The sequence below is a fragment of the Notechis scutatus genome, chromosome 4, assembly GCF_049901735.1.
Source record: "Notechis scutatus isolate UNSWTSFEM ecotype Mainland chromosome 4, rNotScu1.2, whole genome shotgun sequence".
Taxonomy (NCBI): domain Eukaryota; kingdom Metazoa; phylum Chordata; class Lepidosauria; order Squamata; family Elapidae; genus Notechis; species Notechis scutatus.
In genome coordinates, this window is record NC_142012.1 from 131,439 (window position 1) to 152,692 (window position 21,254).

At 52.2% G+C, this 21,254-nt stretch overlaps 1 protein-coding gene across 2 annotated transcripts; it reads left to right on the forward strand.

Annotated features, from left to right (window-relative positions):
* Positions 1-545: 545 nt before the first annotated feature.
* Positions 546-19,555, forward strand: LOC113428950 (RING finger protein 145-like). Of its 2 annotated transcripts, XM_087962608.1 has the most exons (10): positions 546-809; positions 2,671-2,779; positions 3,981-4,072; positions 5,473-5,703; positions 6,506-6,689; positions 6,820-6,960; positions 9,529-9,711; positions 12,766-12,913; positions 16,135-16,491; positions 18,523-19,555. In XM_087962608.1, exons 1-10 carry the CDS (start codon positions 641-643, stop codon positions 19,183-19,185), a joined length of 2,277 nt encoding a protein of 758 aa, XP_087818734.1. In that variant the 5' UTR covers positions 546-640; the 3' UTR covers positions 19,186-19,555. The 2 variants fall into 2 exon arrangements, with proteins under 2 accessions (XP_087818734.1, XP_087818735.1); XM_087962609.1 differs by lacking the exon at positions 6,820-6,960 and having other exon boundaries at positions 579-809.
* Positions 19,556-21,254: the final 1,699 nt, after the last annotated feature.

Below are 21,254 nucleotides of genomic sequence, written 5' to 3' on the forward strand. Positions count from 1 at the left end.
CCAAGCTAGTCTAGTATAGCTAGTCTTCCTGTAACCATTCATTTAGCCTCCAGTCCCGTCATCATCCTGGTTGCTCTTCTCTGTACTTTTTCTAGAGCCTCAACAACTTTTTTAGTGTGGTGACCAAAATTGGATGCAGTACTCTAGCTGTGGCCTTACTAAGGCTTTATAGAGTAATATTAGTTACTCCCTTGATCTCGATTGTATCCCTCTGCTAATGCAACTTAGGATTGCATTGGCTTTTTTGGCTGCCGCCGTACACTGGATAGTATAAGATGGTATAAAGTCTCCTGCTTTGAGCCAGGGGGGGTGGACTAGAAGACCTTGAGGTCCCTTTCTATGAAAACCGCCTCCCAGCCCCCATCTGAAATAAAGACAACCCAGCTGCGGGCCACGGGGCGCTTCCGGCCATGCCCTCCAGAGGGCGCCCGAGGCGGAGGCGGAGTCCCACTCAGCCGAGCCGGAAGGAGCGACCCTCCCTCCCTAAACATGGCGGGGCTCAGAAATGGCGCCGCCACGTGGTGCCCTGATCCAAGATGGCCGCCGCGCCTTCGAGCGGGGCGTGTGACGCGCGGGGACGAAGCGGAGGGAGGGGGGAGGGCTCGTCGGCCCAGAAGGCAGCCGCCCCCCCCGCCTCGCCATGCCCCGCCGGTTGGAGCGGCTGGCCAACGTGGTGCTGCGGGTGCCCCCCGTGGTCCTCCTGGACCTGCTGTACCGGTGGGACGTGCGGGCCTTCGCCGACGCGGGGCGCCCCCTGGCGGACCAGCTTCAGCTGCGGGGAGCCCGCCTCTGGAGCCTCTACTACGCCGGTGAGGGCGCCGGAGGGGCGGAAAGGGCACCACCCGGAGAGCCCTCGGGGCGCCCCTTCGGCCAGGGGTGGGGGAGGGACTCCGCCTCCCATGGGGCGCGGGAGGGGCTGGGGAGAGTTGCAAGTGGGGGGGGGAACGGAGGGAAACTCCAGAAGGAATGAAGGGGAAGCGCAACCCACCAAAGGAGACGTGGGTGCAAAAGGGGGGGGGGGAGGCGGGACAGCCTGACTTCGCCTTGCACCCAGGACCACGGGGGCTGGGCTGCCCCCCCTCTTCCCATACAGACACACACAGCTCGACCTGGGAAATGGGGCAGGGTCTCCCTCTTTTTGTGCCTGACATGCAAACAAACACACATACATACACACACACACACACCTTTTACCTGGAAATGGGGCAGGGTCTCCCTCTCCCCCCAGTCCCCTCTACCTGGAAATGGGGCTGGACTTACATACACACACACACACACACACACACACACACACCCCTCTACCTGGGAAATGGGGCAGGGTCTCCTCTCCCCCCACCTGGAAATGGGGCAGGGCACACACACACACACCATCTACCTGGGAAATGGGGCAGGGGTCTCCCTCTTTTTCTGCCTGGCATGCACACAAACACACATACACACACACACCTTTTACCTGGAAATGGGGCAGGGTCTCCCTCTCCCCCCAGTCCCCTCTACCTGGAAATGGGGCAGGGCACACACACACACTCTACCTGGGAAATGGGGCAGGGGTCTCCCTCTTTTTCTGCCTGACATGCACACAAACACACATACACACACACACCCTCTACCTGGAAATGGGGCAGGGTCTCCCTCTCCTCCCCCGCCCCCCAGTACCTGGAAATGGGGCAGGACTTACACACACACACACACACACACTACCTGGAAATGGGGCAGGGTCTCCTCTCCCCCCATCCCCTCTACCTGAAATGGGGCAGGACACACACACACACACACACACACACACACACACCCTCTACCTGGGAAATGGGGCAGGGGTCTCCCTCCTTCCTTGTGGGGCGAGGGGCTCTGGTGATCCAGGCGGGGTGTGGGGAGGTTCTGAACTTTTTCGGGAGGCTGGCAAACATTTTATTTGTTTCATTTATTTATTTGTCGGTCAAACATGTGCAAGGCGACAAGTGTAAGTAGGAAGATAAAACAAGGACCCAGGGAGCTCAATGGGGACAGGCAGGGTGCGCTTATGCAGGACCCCCCCTCCCCCATTTGCAACATCCTTGCCAACCATGGAGGGAAAACCGGGGAGGGTGTGTGTGTGTGTGTGTGTGGAGGGGGCACTTCACGTCCACCCGCATCCGGGCAACCAACCTTGGTCCTCGATTTACAACAGTTTGTGTGACCGTTCAGAGTTACAATGCCACTGAAAAGACTTGAGTTATGACCCTGGTTTCCGGCCCCCCCCTCTTATGACCGTTGCATGGTCCTGTGGTGTACATTCGGATGCTTGGCACCTGATTCACGTTTATGACGGCCGCAGTGTCCCCCGCGGGGTGGTGGGGGTGGTGGTCAGCGATTTCCCCTTTCGTGACGGTGAAAAACGGATTCACTTTAACATCCGTTTTACTCACCGTAACAGCTGCAGGGATTCGCTTAACGGCGGCAAGAAAGTTTGTAAAACGGGGGCAAAGCTCGCTTAACAAGTGTCTCGCTTAGCAACGGAGATGTCGGGCTCAATTTGTGGCCGTAAGTTGAGGACTAGCTGTATTTTATTTATGAAAATCCGCAACGCCCGCCCGCCTGGCTGCGGAAGCGTCTGGGGTCCGCTGGCAAGGAGATCAAAGTCAGAGTTAAAACAAAGCGTCTGAAATGCGACTTTCTCCCCTCTTGTCTGAGGTCACCTGCTGTGCCTGATGGTCTTGGTGCTCCCGCTCCTCTCCCTGGTGCAACTCTACCTTCACCTGCTGGCCCTGCTGCTGCTCTACCTGTCCCACCAGGTAGCCTGGTAAGACGGTGCTTCCTCCCCCCAGGAAAGTCCATGGGGAGACTCCTGGCTTTGGAAGCCCACTGGGGATACCTTGTGCCAGGCACACTCACCTGAGCCTGGCCTACCTTGCAGGGCTGTTTTTATTTATATACTAGCTCGATACTCGTGCTTCGCTACGAAACTATGTGGTCGAGCTTAGTTTTTGGGGAGGAAAATAAGGAGGGGCGGGGGGGAATTGTGCCTCTGCCTACCAGCATCCATCAGTATTCATCTGGCTAGCGTCCTGTCAGTGTGTCAGAGAGTTGAGGGTTGTTTGGTAACTGAAAGAGTATTTGCTGTGTGAGCCAAGAAGGAGACAGCAAGGAGCCTGGGCGTGGCTTAGCTCAACTGTTCTGTACTAAAGCTGCCTGGTGCTGCTGTGAAAGTAAAACTGAAACTGAAACTCCTCTCCTCTGCTTGTGTTTTGCATTTGGAAGAGATTTCTTTTCAGGTGGGGAGGGGGAGTAGGACTCCTGAGCATCAGAGCGTGTTAATAATAATAATAATATAGGAAATACTAAATGCTCTAATGGTCATTTCGAAAAACCCTTCCTTAGGGAGCCCCTAGCAGCCAAGAGGAACATAGGTGCCAAATTTCAAATTTGTAGGCTTTACAGTTCTGGAGATTTTGTGATGATGTGTGAGGGGTATTTCATTTTTATATACATAGATTAAATTAAATTAATTAATTAAAGATACTGGCTTTATAAAATTCATTCATTTATTAAATTATTGATGCAATTTATTGATTTAAATGCACTGTTAGGTTTATTACATTTTTTCAATACATTAATTTCTTACATATATGACATACACATTTCTTTAGTAATTTACATTTGTCTCTTATTCGTTACATTTGTTTATTACATTTTATGACCTTTATTTACTAACGTTTTACATTTGTCTCCAAACTTGGCAACTTTTAAGATTTCTGGACTTCAGCTGCCTGGGGAATTCTGGGAGTTGAAGTCCACAAAACTTAAAAGTTGCCCTGTTTGGAGAGCACCTCCCCACTGCACCCCCCATCTAGGTGGCTAACTGGGGAATTCTGGGAGTTGAAGTCCACATAACTTAAAGTGCCCAAAGTCGAGAAATGGGGAGTTAGGGGGGTGCTGTGCAGACAATTGAGCAGGCAACATTGTGCTTATGTCTCCTTGGTGTCCCCCTCTTGCTTTTCCAGGGACTACATAGACCATGAGGTGGAGCGTGGACTCCAGGGCGCCATCTATGAGGACCCAGTGGCCTTTGGGCACTTTGCCACTGCAGTGACTGGTGAGGAACGGGAGTGGGAGATGGTTTGTTGGTTGTGGGACGGAAGGGTGATCTCCTGATGGTCTCCCTTGGTTGGTGTGTTGTTCCAGGGGCTGAAGGTGAGCGGGTGGGTTGCCAAGGCAGAGCATGGCTTTAGTTGTAGAGTATTTGGGGAAAAGAGAGGGAGAGGAGGGAGGGAGGGAGGAGAGAAAGAGGGGGAGAGGGGGAGGAGGAGGAGGAAGGGGGAGAGGAAGGGAGGAGAAAGAAAGAAAGAAAAGAGGCAAGGGAGGGAGGGAAGCAAGAAAGGAAGAAGGAAGGGAAGGAAGGAAGGAGACAAAGGGAGAGAGGAAGGAGACGAGGAACAAAGAAAAGAAAGGAAGAGAGGGAGAAGACGGAGGGGAGGGAAGAAGGAAGGAAGGAGACAAAGAGGGAAGGAGAAGGAAGGAAAGAGGAAAGAAGGAGACGGAGGGAAGAGAAGGGAAAGAGAGGAAGGAAAGAGGAAATGAAAAGAAGAGAGGAAGGAGATGGAAAGAGGAAGAAAGGAGAGAGAAAATAGAAAAGAGACGGGAAGGAAAGAAAGGAAGGAGACAAAGAGGGAAGGAGAAGGAAGGAAGGAAAGAGGGAAGGAGAAAGGAAAGAGGAAATGAAAAGAAGAGAGGAAGGAGATGGAGAGAGGAAGAAAGGAGAGAGAAAAATAGAAAAGAGACGGGAAGGAAAGAAAGGAAGGAGACAGGGAAGGAGAAGGAAGGAAGGAAAGAGGGAAGGAGAAAGGAAAGAGGAAATGAAAAGAAGAGAGGAAGGAGATGGAGAGAGGAAGAAAGGAGAGAGAAAAATAGAAAAGAGATGGGGAAGGAAGGAAAGGAAGGAGACAGAGGGAAGGAGAAGGAAGGAAGGAAAGAGGGAAGGAGAAAGGAAAGAGGAAATGAAAAGAAGAGAGGAAGGAGATGGAGAGAGGAAGAAAGGAGAGAGAAAAATAGAAAAGAGACGGGGAAGGAAGGAAAGGAAGGAGACAGATGGAAGGAGGGATGAAGGAAGGCAGGAAAGAGAGAGATGGAGAGAGGGAAGAAAGAGAAAGAAAGAAGGAGAATATACAATGATGGAATGGATAGAGGTCTAAGGGAAGGAAGGAAGGATGGAAGGAAGAAGAGAAAGGGGAAGGGAAGAAGATATGATGCCTGGCCTATTGGCGCCATTTTCTTGGCAAGGCCTTTCGAAAGAGGGTCCGATCTGCCATTGCCGGCTCCCGAGGGCCGAAAGAGAACGACTGGCCCAAGGCTATGGGTGCCGGCAGGAGGGAAAGGCAGCCCACGAGGAACCCTCCCCTCACTTGGCCAAGTGGCCGTGGGCAATCTGTGGGAGAGGCTCTTCACACACACACACACACACACACACACACTCAGTCTGCGTCCTTCCCAGGGCAGGTTGCGGTCGTCGCCCTCTGCGCTCTGCTGCTGAAGACCCGGCAGGTGGGGCTGCTCTGCGCCCCGCTCCTCCCGCTGGCCGCCCGGCTGTGCTGCCTCCCGGCCCAGGCTCTGCGCACCGTCAGCTCCTGCGGGGCGGTCGTGGCGGCCCTGCAGCTCCTCTATGGGGCAGCTTCCTACCTCCTGGGGCTTCTCTGCACGGCTGCGGCAGGCTGCCAAGAGATCCTCCAGGTAAGGAGGGGTGGAGGGATTCCTGCAGGTGGGGGGTAGGGGCCCGGCCTGCCCTTCGCTTCCTTTCCCTACCAAGCCCTCCTCCTCCTCCTCCTCTTCTCTGCAAACCCCACTCCCTTCTAGCACTGATGACGTTACCTAGTTGGGTCATGAAACGTCTGCAAGAAAACCACCAAGCTTCTCCTCCTCCTCCTCCTCCTCCTCCTCCTCCTCCTCCTCCTCCTCCTGGCCACTAACCCCGCTCCCCTTTTTTAGCACTGATGACGTTCCCTAGTTGGGTCATGAGAGGTCTGCAAGAAAACCCACCAAGCTCAGAGAGCACCAAGGACCCCACATTCCTCCTCCTCCTCCTCCTCTTCTAAAGTCCCACTCCCTTCTAGCACTGATGATGTTACCTCGTTGGGTCTTGAAACGCCTGCAAGCTCTGAGAGCACCAAAGACCCCCTATTTCCTCCTCTTCCCTCCTCCCCCTCCCAGGATGGTTTCTCCAGGGCAGCCTGGGGGCGAAGAGGGCTTGACAGCTGGGTGAGGAAGGCCCCCCCCCAGGAGGGCAACCCACGGGGCAGTTGTTGAGGCCGACCGGCGACCCCTGGGGTGGGAGAGGCCCTCCCCTGCGCCGCTCACACTTCCTCCTCCATCCGAGCTTCCCTTCCGTTGCCACCTCACCTCCCTCCCCAGAAGACCTTCCTCAGCTGCCCGCATCGAAGGGTCGTTGTGCTCTCCTCCTCCACCCCCTTAGCAACCCCCTTGATGCGGGCGGGGTGTTGCCAAGCCCCCCCTCCCTCACGGTCTTCCTTTGCAGGACCCCGAGGCGCATCGCGTGGTGAGCCTGGCCGGGTCCTCTGGAGGCGTCTGGCTGTGCCGCTGGTCTTCTCCGCCTTCTGGCTGGCCCTGTTTGCCCTGCAGATCCTCACCCTGGCCTCTTCCTCTTCCTCCTCCGGCCACTTTTTAGCCCAGCAGGGCTGGATCTTCCTCTTCCTCAGCAGGTAGGAGCTGCACCTGGGGGGCAGGGGCGGTGAGGTTGATGCGTGGGGGGGGGGGGACCTGCTGTCCGGAAGAGGCAGAAGCAGCCCTGAGGCAGCTGGTCCAGCTTGTCCCTCTCTTCGGCTTTCCCAGCGTAGCCAAATGCTGCAGCACCCCCTACTCGCTCGTCGGACTCACCTGCACCGTCTCCTACCTGGCCCTGGGGATGCTCCAGCTGGCCAGGCTCTACTTAACCGGCTTCGGGGCCTTCCAGGACGGCAGCGTCACCCACAGGTGAGAGCCTCCCCCTCCCTTCTTTCGCTTTTTCTCTCCCTTTCTCCCAGCTCTCTCCCTCTGATCCTCTGGCTGTATCTCCCTCTCTTCCTTCTTTCTCTCCCTCTCTCCTTCTCTCTCCCTCTTCCCTCTCTTCCTGTATCTCCCTCCCCTCTCCTTTCTCTCCCTCTCTCCTTCTCCCTCTCTTTCTCTCCCTCCTTCTCACTTCCCCTGTCTCTCCCTTTCTCTCCTCTCCTTCTCTCTCCTTCTTTCCCCTCTCTTCCTATATCTCCCTCCCCCTCTCTCTTTCTCTCCCTCTCCCCTCTCTCCTCTCCCCCTCTTCCTGTATCTCCCTCCCCTCTCCTTTCTCTCTCCTCTCTCCTTCTCTCTCCCTCTCCCCTCTTCCTGTATCTCCCTCACCCTCTCTCTCCTTTCTCTCCCTCCTCCCTCTCTTTCTCTCCCTCCTTCTCACTTCCCCTGTCTCTCCCTTTCTCTCCTCTCCTTCTCTCTCCTTCTTTCCCCTCTCTTCCTATATCTCCCTCCCCTCTCTCTCCTTTATCTCCCTCCCCTCTCTCTCTCTCTCTCCTCTCTTCCTATCATTCTCTCTCCCCCTCTCTCCCTTCCTTTTTCTCTCACTCGTTCCTCTCTCTCCTTCCCTCTGTCTCCCTTCCTGTATCTCCCTGTTTTTCCCCCTCTCCCTCTCCCTCCCTTCTTTTTTGTCTCTCCTCTCTCTCTTCCCCTTCTCTCCTTCTCTCTTCCTTCCTCCCCCGCTCTCCCCTCCTTCTCTCTTCCTCTCCCCCCTCTCTCTCCCACCCTCTGGAAGACCACTCCCTATAGCCCTATAAACAGGTGGCAGCCCCCCAGGGCTGGGATGGAGGGTGGGCTACAATATCTCCCCACCTCCTCCTGCTGACCCACCAGTACTTTCCGTCCCCTCGACCCTCCCCCTTTGGTTCAAGATTTTGACCCACAACTAAGCCCATTCTTCGATCCCTCGGTCAAAACCCGCCATCAGCAGACAGTCCTCGACTTATGACCAAAGTAGTCTTCGACTTAACAACAGTCCATTTAGGGACTGTTGTGAAAGTTAACAACGGCACTGGCAAAAGTGACTTACGACCGCTTTTCACGCTCCTGACCGTTGCAGCATTCCCCCGTGATCAAAATCCAGGCGCTTGGCACACGTGACTCATATTGACGACGACCGCCGTGTCCCGCGGGTCACGTGATCCCCTTGTGCGACCTTCCAGCGAGCAAAGCCCCCCGGGGGAAATCCAGGTTCCCTTAACAACCGTGTGACTTGACTTAACCAATGCAGCCATTCGCTTAACAACGGTGGCAAGAAAAGTCATAAAATCGGGACCAAAGCTCATGTGAACGCATGTTTCATTTAACGTTGGGCTCAGTTTCGGTCTCCAGGACTTCCTGTACAACCCAGCCCAAAATTTCCCATTGCCAAGCGAGACAGCTGTCGTCCCGTTTTACGACTCGTTTTTTTTTTTTTTTTGCTGACGTAGTTTAAGTGAATCACGGCGGTTGTTAAAGTGAACCATGCAGTCAATAAGCGTTGTGGTGGGCTGAGGTCTCGGAGAGTGAGGACTCAGGTGAGGGGCCTGCGTGAGATGCAGGGATGGGGCCAGGACCATCAGGGAGTGGAGTGCTGCCTTTGGAGAGCGTGGAGGCTGGCAGCAGTGAGGAAGAGGACCCCGAGGAGCCTGTGCCCAGTGTGCGTGCGCGTAGGGCTGCTCGAAGGAAAGAGCAGCTGTAGCAGCACGGGCGACTCGGGAGTAAGGCTGCAAGGTGATGGCCCCTCCCCTAAGGGATAAAAGCCAGCGGAGAAACCGGAGTTCTTTGCAGGAAGCAAAGAAGTTTTTGCACTCAAGCCTTGTGGACGTTCGGACTATATTGGTTGGTGTTTGGAGACTCTTTGTGTTTGGACTATTTCTTAGTAACTTTATCTCGTGTTCTTGGCAGCCTTGCACCACCTTGGCAAGGCTTGTTCTCATCAGAGACGATTAGTTTGAAACAGCCTTTTAACCGGGAAGGAACGAAATTTGTAAAGAATCATTAAAAGGTTTTCCTGTTACCTCCGTTTAGTGTTTGTTTCCTTGGAACCAGGTTTGGGTCAGAACCTTAAGCGAATCTGCCTGAGAAGGTCACAAAAGAGATCGCAGAACCCCGCAGGACCATCTTCATAACTATACACGCTGGTTGCTAAAATGCCTGGATTTGGGGCCACACGTGACCGTTGGGAAGGCTGCAACGGTCGTTAAGTGTGAACAAGATGGCTGTAAGTCCCTTTTTTCCCCCCCAACGCTGTTGCAACTTTGAACAGCCGCTAATTGAACAGTCATAAGTCTGGGTTCAAATATGTCTTCCCTCCCCCCGCAGAGAGTTCCTTTTCCAAAGAGGCAGCTTTCCCTTCTCATCCCAAGACCGTTGTGACGGTCACTAAACGAATGACCATAACTGGAGGACTACCAGGTTTTACCCTGCATCCCGAAACCCACCTGCGAGGGGGTCTCCCAAAATACTTGGCCCACCTCTCCATCCTTTCCGCCCGCCCACCCACTCACCCATCCCTTACAGGGGCGTGACGGAAGGGGTGACGCTGTTGTTGCTGGCCATCCAGACGGGCCTCCTGGACCTTCAGCTCCTCCAGAGGACTTACCTGCTCACCGTCATCTTCTTCATCGTGGCCACCTCCACCCTCCAATCGGTGACTGAAATAGCTGAGCCGGTCATTTTGGGTCTGGGGGCTTCGCAGAACAGGTGAGGAGGGGGAGGGGTTTTTCCATCCTGGGGGGTCCACGCAGCTGTGGAAGAGGGCAACGTAAAGACCCACAATCGTCCTCTTTTAAACGACCCCATAATCCCTTGTGGGGTGAAGCCTGGGCAACTGAATGGAGCTAGCAGAGTTTTTAATGGCCGGAGGCCTTTCCTGTTGCCAGTGTGGAGTTTTGTCCAGCAGATACATTTTCAGTGTGCCCAGAGAGAGAAATATCTGCCTCTGTCTAGGATCGAACTCACAGCTTCCTGATTGTGATTTGAGAGCTCCCCCTCTAGGCCACTCAACGTAAAGGCCACAGTGGAGCCCAACAGTGGCGTCTTTAAGCCAAAGACATTTGTTGAGTCAACTTGGCCTCATGTTGCCACTGTTGTTAAGCAAATCACTGCGGTTGTTAAGTCAGTCGCCCGGTTGTTAAGTGAACCTGGCTTTCCCCATGGATTTTGCTCGCCGGAAGCTCGCAAAAGGGGATCACATGATAGGGGTACATTGCAACCATCATAAACACGAGTCAGTTGCCGAGAGTCTGAATTTTGATCACGTAGGGAGGCTGCAATGGTCATAAGTGTGAAAAACAATCATAAATCACTTCTTGTTTCCAGTGCCATTGTAACTCTGAACAGTCACTAAATGAACTGTTTTAAGGCAAGGACTGCCTGGATCTATCTACAGGCAGTTCTCGGTTTACGACCAGACATTTAGTGACCATTCAAAATTACAACCAAAAGGTAAGTTCTTGTTGTGGTTCACCGGCAGCCGGTGCAGCCAGCAGCGGAATCGGTCAGTGGGGAAGAACGGGGACCAGTCAGGGAGTCTGGGGAGGACTCGGACGAGGGTCCTGCATCCGATGCAGAGATGGAGCCAGGACCATCTGGGAGTGGGGTGCTGACTCTGGAGCCTCCGGAGTCTGGCAGCAGCGAAGAAGAGGAACCAGGGGAGCCTGTTCCCAGTGCATGTATGTACAGAGCTGCTAGATGGTGAGAGCAGCTAAGACAAAAGGGGCAACTCAGGAGTAAGGCTGGGAGGTGATGGCCCCTCCCCTAAGGGATAAAAGTCAGGCCAAGATGACGCACTCTTTGCAGGAAGCAAAGTAGTTTGATCAGTTCCGAGTCATCCTTGAAACTCTTTTGTACTTTGGTTGGTTTTTTCTTGTACTTCAGTTGGTTTCTTTTCTAGTTCATTTGATACTTCTGTTTTTGGCAGCATTCCACAGCACTGACAGATATAGAATAGAATATAGAATAGAATAGAATAGAATAGAATAGAATAGAATAGAATAGAATAGAATAGAATAGAATAGAATAGAATAGAATAGAATAGAATAGAATAGAATAGAATAGAATAGAAATAGAACAGAACAGAATATGAATAGAATAGAATAGAACAGAACAGAATAGAATATGGAAGAGAAGAGAAGAGAAGAGAAGAGAAGAGAGAATTCTTTATTGGCCAAGTGTGATTGGACACAGAAGGAATTTGTCTTGTGCAAATGCTCTCAGTGCACATAAAAGAAAAGATACATTCATCAAGAGTTGAGAATCATCAGGTACATCACTTAATGATAGTCATAGGGTACAATAAGCAATCAAATCATACCAGGAAACAGTCGATATAGATCGTAAGGATACAAGTGACAAAGTTACAGTCATACAGTCACAAGTGGGAGGGGATGGGTGATAAGGAGTGATGATAAGATTAATAGTGATAGTAGTGCAGACTTTGTAATAGTTGAACAGGGTTGAGGGAATTATTTGTTTAGCAGAGTGATGGCATTTGGGGAAAAACTGTCCTTGTGTCTAGTTGATCTGGTGTGCAGGGCTCTATAGCGTCGTTTTGAGGGTAGGAGTTGAAACAGTTCATGTCTGGGATGTGAGGGGTGTGTAGATATTTTCACCGCCCTCTTTTTGACTCGTGCAGTATACAGGTCCTCCATGGAAGGAAGGCTGGTAGCTATTGTTTTTTCTGCAGTCCTAATTACTCTCTGGAGTCTGTGTCTGTCTTGTTGGGTTGCAGAACCAACCCAGAGAGTTATAGAGGTGCAGATGACAGACTCAATAATTTCTCTGTAGAACTGGATCAGCAGCTTCTTGGGCAGTTTGAGCTTTCTGAGTTGGCGCAGAAAGAACATTCTTTGTTTTGCTTTTGTGATGACATTTTTGATGTTGGGTGTCCATTTTAGGTCTTGTGATATGATAGAACCTAGAAATTTGAAGGTCTCTACTGTTGATACTGTGTTGTCTAGCATTATAAGAGGTGGTGGTATGGGAGGGTTTCTCCTAAAGTCTACCACCATTTCTATGGTTTTGAGTGTGTTCAGTTCCAGATTGTTCTGATTACACCACGAGGCAAGTTGTACAACCTCCCATCTATATGTGGATTTGTCATTGTCTCAAATGAGACCAATCACTGTTGTATCATCTGCAAATTTCAGTATTTTAACAGGTGGATCGTTTGAGATGCAGCCATTGGTATACAGGGAGAAGAGAAGTGGAGAAACCACACAGCCTTGGGGGGGGGGCTGTGCTAATTGTACAGGTATCACATGTTTAGTGACCAAAGTTACAACGGCCCTGAGAAAGGGGACTTAACAACCGTTTTTCACACTTAACTACCGTTGTAGCCTCAGGATCAAAATTCAGGTAGTTTAGCAACTGACTCACATTTACAACCATCGCAGCATCCGGGGGTGGGGGCATGATCCACTTTTGTGACCTCCTGACTAGCGTAAGTCAAGGGGGGAAGTCAGATTAAGCTTAACGACCGCGTTCCTAGCTTCCGAACTATGGGGATTCGCCTGACAACGGTGGCAAGCGAGGTCGTAAGATGGGGCAACACTCACTCGGCAACTGTCTCACTCGAAGCAACGGAAACGTCGGTGGTGGTCAGAAGCCGAGGACTACCTCCCTGGACGCCATCTTAACCCTTCTGGCCCTGAGAGATGGGGTGTAGGGTTCACAAGCGAGCCTGGGTTGGGGGCTCCTCCTGCATTGGCCAATCCAAACCACCCCCACCCTCCTTTTCACCCCCCTTTCTTGCAGGAATTTCTGGAAGCACTTCCGTGGGGTGACCCTGTGCCTTTTTCTCCTGGTGGTTCCCGGCTTCATGGCCTACAAGATTGCCCACTTCTTCCAGCCAGACTTTTGGCTGGTGATCCTCGTCTCCAGCTGCATGTTGACTTCCCTGCAGGTATGGCTCGGCATTCCCGAATCAGAATGGAGCTGGAGGGGGGCCTTGGAGGTCTTCTAGTCCAGTGGTCGCCAACCGGTGGGCCGGGGACCACTGGTGGTCTGCAAGAAAATTTTGGTGGTCCGCAGAGAAATGTCCCCCCCCCCCAAAAGCAATTAATCCAGGCTGCATGGGAACGCAGGGTTGCACAGTCCACATGGCCCGCAAGGCTTGCGTCGCTTGCATTGTGAACAACACGAGGTAGGGAGGGGAGGGGGGAAAGGGCGGAGGGGGGAAACTTGCCCCACTCTCCCCACTTGCCTGGCCAGGCCACCGGGCTGCTTCTTTCTTCTTCTGCTTTTGGCTGCACGCAAGGAAAGCAGCAAAAGTCTTTCTTTCTCTCCCCCAAACTCCACCAGAAATGAGTCTTTGGGACCCTGCAAGGCCTCCTGCTCCAACAGGCTGCACCGGCAAAGACTCATTTCTGGTGCAGTTTGGGGGCGAGAAAGAAAGACTTTTGCGGCTTCTGCTGCTTTCCTTGCACGAAGCCAAAAGTCTCTTTCTCTGTCTCTCTCTGTCTCTCTCCCCCTGAGAACGGAGCTGGAGACAGTATCCTGCGATCCCAAATAAAGAACGATCGATCGGTAGGAAAACGGGGTGGGGGATTTTCCCAGGGTCTCTGGTCCGCGGGATTTAAAATTATGAGTTTGGTGGTCCCCGAGGTCCCAAAGGTTGGTGACCCCTCTTCTAGTCCAGTGGTCACCAACCGGTGGGCTGGGAACCAGTGGTGGTCCGTGAGAAAATTTTGATGATCCGCAGAGGAATGTCCCTGCCCCAAAGCAATTAATCCAAGCTGTGCAGGAACACAAGGCTGTGCCGCCCACATGGCCCACCCACCCGCTGGCCCCCACCCTTCGGCCGAGCGCAAACCTTGAGTAGAGCCACGCGAGCTGGAACTGGAAGAAGATGAGACCAATGGCGGGGGAGGGAAATCCGCCCTGGGGTGGCTTGCTTGACATTGGTGGGAAAGTCGGTCCCCTATTCCAGAGCTGCAGGAGTCCCAGGACTGGCCATCCCGGAGCAGCTCCTCCAGTCCGTGGCAGGCCGGTGTACCGGGGTGGTGGAGCAGCTGCTCCGGGATGACCAAAGGGGCCAGTCCTGTGACTCCTGCAGTTCTGGAATATGGGACCGACTTTCCCACCGACGTCAGCAAGCCACCGTCGATCAAAATCCATATTAGTGGTCCGCGGGGTTTAAAATTATGAGTTTGGTGGTCCCTGAGGTCCCAAAGGTTGGTGACCCCTGTTCTAGTCCGGCTCCTGGCTCAAGCTGGAGGCCCTCGACCACTTCAGAAAAGTGACTGCCCAGGTTCTTCTTAAAAAAAAAAAAAAAACTCCAGTGATGGAGCACCCACAAATTCTGGTGGCAAGGAGTTCCACTGATTAAATGGTCCTCCCTGTCAGTAAATTCCTCCTTCGTTCCTGGTTGCTTCTCTCCTTGATTAGTTTCCATCCGTCGCTTCTCGTCCCGCCTTCAGGGGCTCCGGTGGACACAGGGTGAAATTATTAAAAAAAATAAAATAAAAAACAGAATAATTGGGCTGGAAAGGACCTTAGAGGCCTTCTAGTCCAACCCCACCTGCTTAGACAGGAAGCCCTATACCACTTCAGACAAAGGGCTGTCCAATTTCTTCTTAAAAACCTCCAGGAATGAGGCTCCCACAAACTTCTGGTGGCGAGCGGTTATATTGGGAGACTGCCCTCATGTGCCCCCCCCTCCCCCCGTCCTTCTCTTCTGAACTTTTATAGAAAGCAGAATGACAAAGAGTTGGAAAGGACCTGGGAGGTCTTCTAGTCCACCCCACCCCCCCCACCCCCTACACCAGGGGGGGGTGTCAAACTCGATTTCTTTGAGAGCCCCATCAGGGTTGTGTTTTGACTTCAAGGGCGGGGGAGGGTTTGAGGAGGTCACGTGGCCAGAGTGGGTGTGGCCAGCGTGACATCGCTTGTGTCGGGTGGGGTGGGGGGGGTGCCTGGGGCAGCTTGAGGGCTCTGCCCGTGAAAAAACAGCTTGGGGGGTGGCACATGTGGCCCTCACGAGCTGCGTTTTGGCCGGCGGAGGCCCTGCGGGCCGGATCTAAGCATTGACGGGGGCCTAGATCCGGCCCCTGGCCTTGAGTTTGACACCCTTGCCCTACACCGTTTCTGACAGGGGGCAGCCCAGTCTCTCCTTGAAAGCCTCCAGGGATGAAGCCCCCACAATTTCTGAATAACAGAATTGGAAGGGACCTTGGAGGTCATCCATTCTAACCCCCCACGCCCCAAAGGAGACACTACCTACACCATTTCTGACAGGGGGCAGTCCAGTCTCTCCTTGAAAGCCTCCAGGGATGAAGCCCCCACAATTTCTGAATAACAGAATTGGAAGGGACCTTGGAGGTCATCCATTCTAACCCCCCACGCCCCCAAAGGAGACACTACCTACACCATTTCTGACAGGGGGCAGTCCAGTCTCTCCTTGAAAGCCTCCAGGGATGAAGCCCCCACAATTTCTGAACGACAGAATTGGAAGGGACCTTGGAGGTCATCCAGTCTAACCCCACCCCCAAAGGAGACACTACCTACCATTTCTGACAGGGGCAGTCCAGTCTCTCCTTGAAAGCCTCCAGGGATGAAGCCCCACAATTTCTGAGCGACAGAAGCTGGAAGGGACAACCTTGAGTCATCCAGTCTAACTTACGCCCCAAAGGAGACACTACCTACACCATTTCTGACAGGTGGCAGTCCTCCTCCTTGAAAGCGTCCAGGGATGAAGCCCCACACATTTCTGAACAACAGAATAATAACAGAGTTGGAAGGGACCTTGGAGGTCATCCAGTCTAACCCCCCACACCCCAAAAGGAGACACTACCTACACCATTTCTGACAGGTGGCAGTCCAGTCTCTCCTTGAAAGCCTCCAGGGATGAAGCCCCCACCATTTCTGAACAACAGAATAATAACATCTAGATCCGTCCTTTCTCAGGTGGCCTCTCGCCTCACCCCCATTTCGATGGAGGGGAGTCCCCACCGCCAAGCACGGGACCCCACACCATTTCTGACAGAGGGCAGCAGGGGCAGCCCTTTTTCTCCTTGAAAGCTTCCAGGGATGAAGCTCCCGCAACCACCCATCAGGCCCAGCCAGGTCTTCGGCTCCCCCAAGTCGTCGGGTGGGAGCCGACCTCACTTCCCTTCTCCCCCATAGGTGACGGGGACCCTCTTCGTCTACGGCCTCTTCGTGGCCGAATTCCTCCAGAAGACCCCCGTGGAGAAGATGGACGAGATCCTTTACTGTGTCCAGGCCGTCAGCCGGGTGCTCGAGTTCCTGGTGGCCCTGTGCGTGGTGACCTATGGCGCCTGGGGGTCCATCGTGGGGGAGTGGACATGGCTGGGGGCCTCGGTCATCGTTATCCACTGCTACTTCAACGTCTGGCGGAGGGCCCAATCCGGCTGGCAGAGCTTCTCGCTCCGCTGGGAGGCGGCCAAGAAGATCGGCTTGCTACCCGGGGCCACCCGCAGGCAGCTGGAGGACCACAATGACGTGTGTGCCATCTGCTTCCAGGTGAGTCCTCCCCTCCCCTCACCCTGAGGTGTGGCTGGTGGCCTCCCGCCCTCCCCCATAGGGGCAAGGATGGGCTTTGTAGTGTAATGCCTCTGAAGGACAAATAGCTTGGGGATGTTTTCAACTCTGGGCAATGGGTCCTTTTTTTTCAAGGGACCACTGGATTTTTCCGGTTTTTCTCTGAAGACGTTTCACTTCTCATCCCAAGGAGCTTCTTCAGCTCTGACTGGATGGTGGGGAATGGAAGGATTTCTACTCCTTGCAGACACAGCTGGTCATTTGCATCCTTTTAGAGAGACGCTGAGGCCGCTTGGAGGTTTGTCTGTGTCCTCCGGGTCACCTGAGTGGTGCAAATGGGTGTGGAGCCTCCTTGGAACTGCTGAAAAGACGGTGTTGTAAAAAGGTTCCACACCCATTTGCACCACTTAAGTGACCCTGATGAGATAGACAAACCTCCAGGTGGCCTCAGCGTCTCTCTAAAAGGATGCAAATGACCAGCTGTCTCAATGGCTGTCAGTTGAAACCATTAGCAGCTGCTCTACATCCTCTTTTCTCCTGTGTACAACACAAGTCCTTTCAACAGTTCCAAGAAGGCTCCACACCCATTTGCACCACTCAGGTGACCCCCCCCCGCCCCCAGGACACAGATCCAAATGGCCTCAACAGCTCCCTAAAAAGGATGCAAATGACCAGCTGTCTGCAAGGAGTAGAAATCCTTCCATTCCCCACCATTAATTCAGAGCTGAAGAAGCTTCTTGGGATGAGAAGTGAAACCTCTTCAAAGAAAAAAAACAAGAAAGTCCAGTGCCCGCTTGAGAGGGGGAAAAAAACCACTTTTGACACAACCTGGATGACTTAAGAATACTCGTTCATTCATCTTCCACGGATTCTGCAGTCTCTTAAATCGACATTGAATCCCACAAATACAAATAACTTTCTTTCATACTTACGACCGTTGCAGCTTCCCCACAGTCACATGATCTAAATTCAGACGCTCGGCAACCGACTCATACTTACAACGGGCACAGCATCCCTGTGTGTGTGTGTGTGTTTGTTTGTATGCGTGTGTCATGCCGATCCCCTTTTGGCAACCTTCTGCCAAACTAAGTCAACGGGAAAAGCCAGATTCACTTAACAAACCGTGTGACTAACTTAACCGCCGCAGTGATTCGTTAAACGACGGTGGCCAGAAAGGTCGTAAAACGGGGCACAACTCAGTCAAGGGGTGAAGCCAGATTTCGCTTAACAATGGTTTCACTCGTTTAAACAATGGCAGGGATTCAATGAAACAGCTCTGGCAAGGAAGGATCCTAAAATGGGACGGAACTGACTTAAGGACCGTCTCGCTTAGCGACAGAAATGTTGGGCTCAATTGTGGTCATAACATGAGGACTATCTGTATCCCCTCAAGTTCACCATAGCAAGATCTTTATTCCAGATGAAATATTTGTATTTATATCCGGGGTTTTTTTTTTCCTTAGCCATATAAATTTTGCTATTCTTTATTCGAATCGTCCAAAAAAAATAAAATTAAAAATCCCCAATTTTACCGGCACCGTTTGAAATAGATATAAAAATTTGGGTAATATGCTCATTTTTATAGTTGCTATCCATCCCAATAGCGAGAGCGGTATTTTGGCCCAGTTATCCAGATCTTTTCGTATTTGCAATATTATTTTAGCGTAATTCTCTTCTTTTATGGAAGAGCATTTCGCTGTGAGCCAAACTCCTAAATACTTTACTTTTTTTTTTTTTTTGCTATCTGCATCCCTAGTTCATGTTCTAATTCTTCATTTTGAGTCTTGGTAAGATTTTTTTTTTAAGTTATTATTTGTGTCTTTTCCTTGTTAATTTTTAAGTCCCGCTACCAATTGTGGTCGCAACACAAGGACTATTTGTATCCCCTCAAGTTCACCGTAGATGAATTATTTGTCATTCTTGGATGTGGCTGAGATCCATCCTCGCCAAGCTTCGATCTACCTCTCCTCCTCACCTCCCTTTTCCTCTCTCTCTCTCTTTTTTCCCCCCCAGGAAATGACCCTCGCTGTGATCATGCCCTGCGGCCACTTCTTCCACAAAGCCTGCCTTCGCAAGTGGTTCTACGTACAGGACACCTGTCCTCTCTGCCACCAGCCGTTTCAGGTCCCGGCTGCCCAGAAAGTCCAGCGAGACGACGCTGAACCAGAAGCGACACCCCAGCCGGAGCGTGGAGAGACCGTCAGCCACCAGAACACAGCGGAGTCCCACGATGACGAGCCGCCGGACTCTGGGATGTCCAGTTGCCCAGAGCAGCCCGGCCCTTTGCCAGCGGGGTCCGCTGGGGAAGACCCCCATCGGGGTCATCCCCATCCAGGAGGGACCTCCCTCCCGGGAGAAGAAAACGACCAGCGGCCTGTGCTGGAAAAACTCGAGGCCCGGTCTGTGGGGCAGCACTCTTCCCAAAGTGACCTGAGATTACCCAGCATGCCAACGGACCCCGGTCCCCCTTGGCCCTCGGCTCCTCGGGGTGTCAAGGGGCATCGGGAGAGGCCCAGGCCGACTGACAGCCACCCTGCAGCCCCGGGCAGCGATGCCCAGACGGTGGGCGAGATGTGGGAGAAACTGGACAGTCTCAGCCACAGCCTCCCCGCATCGCTTCCTGACCCTCGGCCGACATTCGCGGGCATTTCTCCCGAGAAACCCTCCATCCCGTAACCTCCCTTCCTACTTCCCTTATCTTGTCGGTTCATCTTTTTTTTTTTTAAGGCTCAGGAAATCCATACTCCAAACACGGCAGGCTGACTTAAGCTTGGTAGCTCAGCCCTGCAGCTTCCTCATTGGTTTTTTTTTTGGGGGGGGGTAGGAGGCAGAGGATGGCATGTGGGCAAGGCCGGGAATTCTCCAGCAAAATCCTCCCAGAGGGTGACCCAGCCCATTGAGGTCACAAAGCACAAGAGAGGTGTGAATTCCTCTTTTTTTTAATCGTCTTCTGCCCATTGTGCGTTGTGGTAGAGTTGTGCTGCAGAAGATCCGTCCCAGGCTGGGGTTTGTTGCTCTTTGGATGAATAAAGCAAGGGATTCACAATACTGTACGGGCGACTTTTTAAGACCTGTGGACTTCAATTCCCAGAATTCCCCAGCCAGCCATGCTGGCTGGGGAATTCTGGGAGTTGAAGTCCACACGTCCTCAAGTGGCCCCCCAAAATTGGTACCCGTGAAATTCCAGACAGGTGTGGACTTCCAGGTGTGCAACCAGGAAAAAGAAGGAAAAAAACCCACAACTGGGCATAGGGCAGATTCTGTAAAATAATAATAATAATAATAATAATAATAATAATAATAATAATAATAATAATAATAATAAATAATAATAATAATAATAATAATAATAATAATAATAATAATAATAATAATAATAATAATGGGGTCATTAATCCCGAAGGAGGGGGGAAATACCTCAATCACCTTCCCCCACCCCCAAACCAGCTTTAGAGAATTCTCAAATCCCGCAGAATCGACAAATTAAAACTCGACGGGCCAAAGTGGGCTTAACTTTACCAAAGAGACTTTAATCACACCGTGGACTTTTTTTTTTTTAATAAGGGTGAAGGGAGAAGAAAGTGGGTTTGTCAAAGGACGGGCAGGTTTTGTTACGAGTGGATTCTTTTTGACCCTCTAAAATATCTCCGTTGTGACCCAAGGCGATGCTCGGTTGTGTTCCTTGCTCCCTGGGGTGCGTTGCGTGTTTGTGAAGCTAAGGTCGGTTGCTGAACTTTGCCTGCAGAAGTTGCGGCGGCTCCCAACACTTGAGGTGTTCTGTTTTTGTTTTATTAAAGAAAGAGACAGGATAAGCCATTCATCTGGAACGGTTTAGGTCTCCCGCTTGAGCAGCGGGTTGGACTAGATGGCCTCCAGGGTCCCTTCCAACTCTGGTTATTCCACTCCCAAAACTTGGCTCCAAAGGACAGTCTGCACTCCTCTGGAGAAGCCGCTTTCTCAAAACCAGGTGCGTTTCCTGTTTTCTTCGCAACTCAGCCGGGTTTCCGGTTGCCACCACACAACCGAGTTGTGTAACCCGGTGCAACAACTGGGCCTGCGAAGGGATGAACAAGCCGCCTTCCCAGGGGTGAGTAGCCTGCCCGTTAATCTCGGAAACCAGCATGCCTGGCTGGGGAAGTTTAAATGGGTTGTGTAGCCTTGGAAGATAGTGGACTTCACCTCTCTATATACAGGTGGCACACATGACACACTATATGAATACAGCAAACCCCGCTCCCTTCTAATACTGATGATGCAACCTAGACGGAGAAGGAAATGTCTGCAACAAAAGAGCCAAGCTCAGAGAGCACCAAGGACCCCCGCAGTTTTCCTCCTCACAAAACTCAACTCTTCTAGCACTGATGATGTTACCAGGTTGGGTAATGAAACGTCTGCAAGGAAACAGCCAGCCTCAAAGAGCAATACCCCATAGTCGTCCGTCCTTCCTCCTTCACCATCACTTCCTCCGCCTCTTTCTTCTTCTCTTCCTCCTGCTCCTTTTATCTTCCTCCTTCCACTCCACTGTCTTCTAGCACTGATGATGTTACCTAGTTGGGTCATGAAACGTCTGCAAGAAAACCAAGCTCAAGAGAGCGCCAAGGACCCCACACAGTCCTCCTCAAGCCCCACTCCCTTCTTGCACTGATGATGTTACCTAGTTGGCTCATGAAACGTCCTCAAGAAAACAGCCAGCCTCAAAAGAGCACCAAGAACCTCACAGTCCTCCTCCATTCCTCAAACCCCGC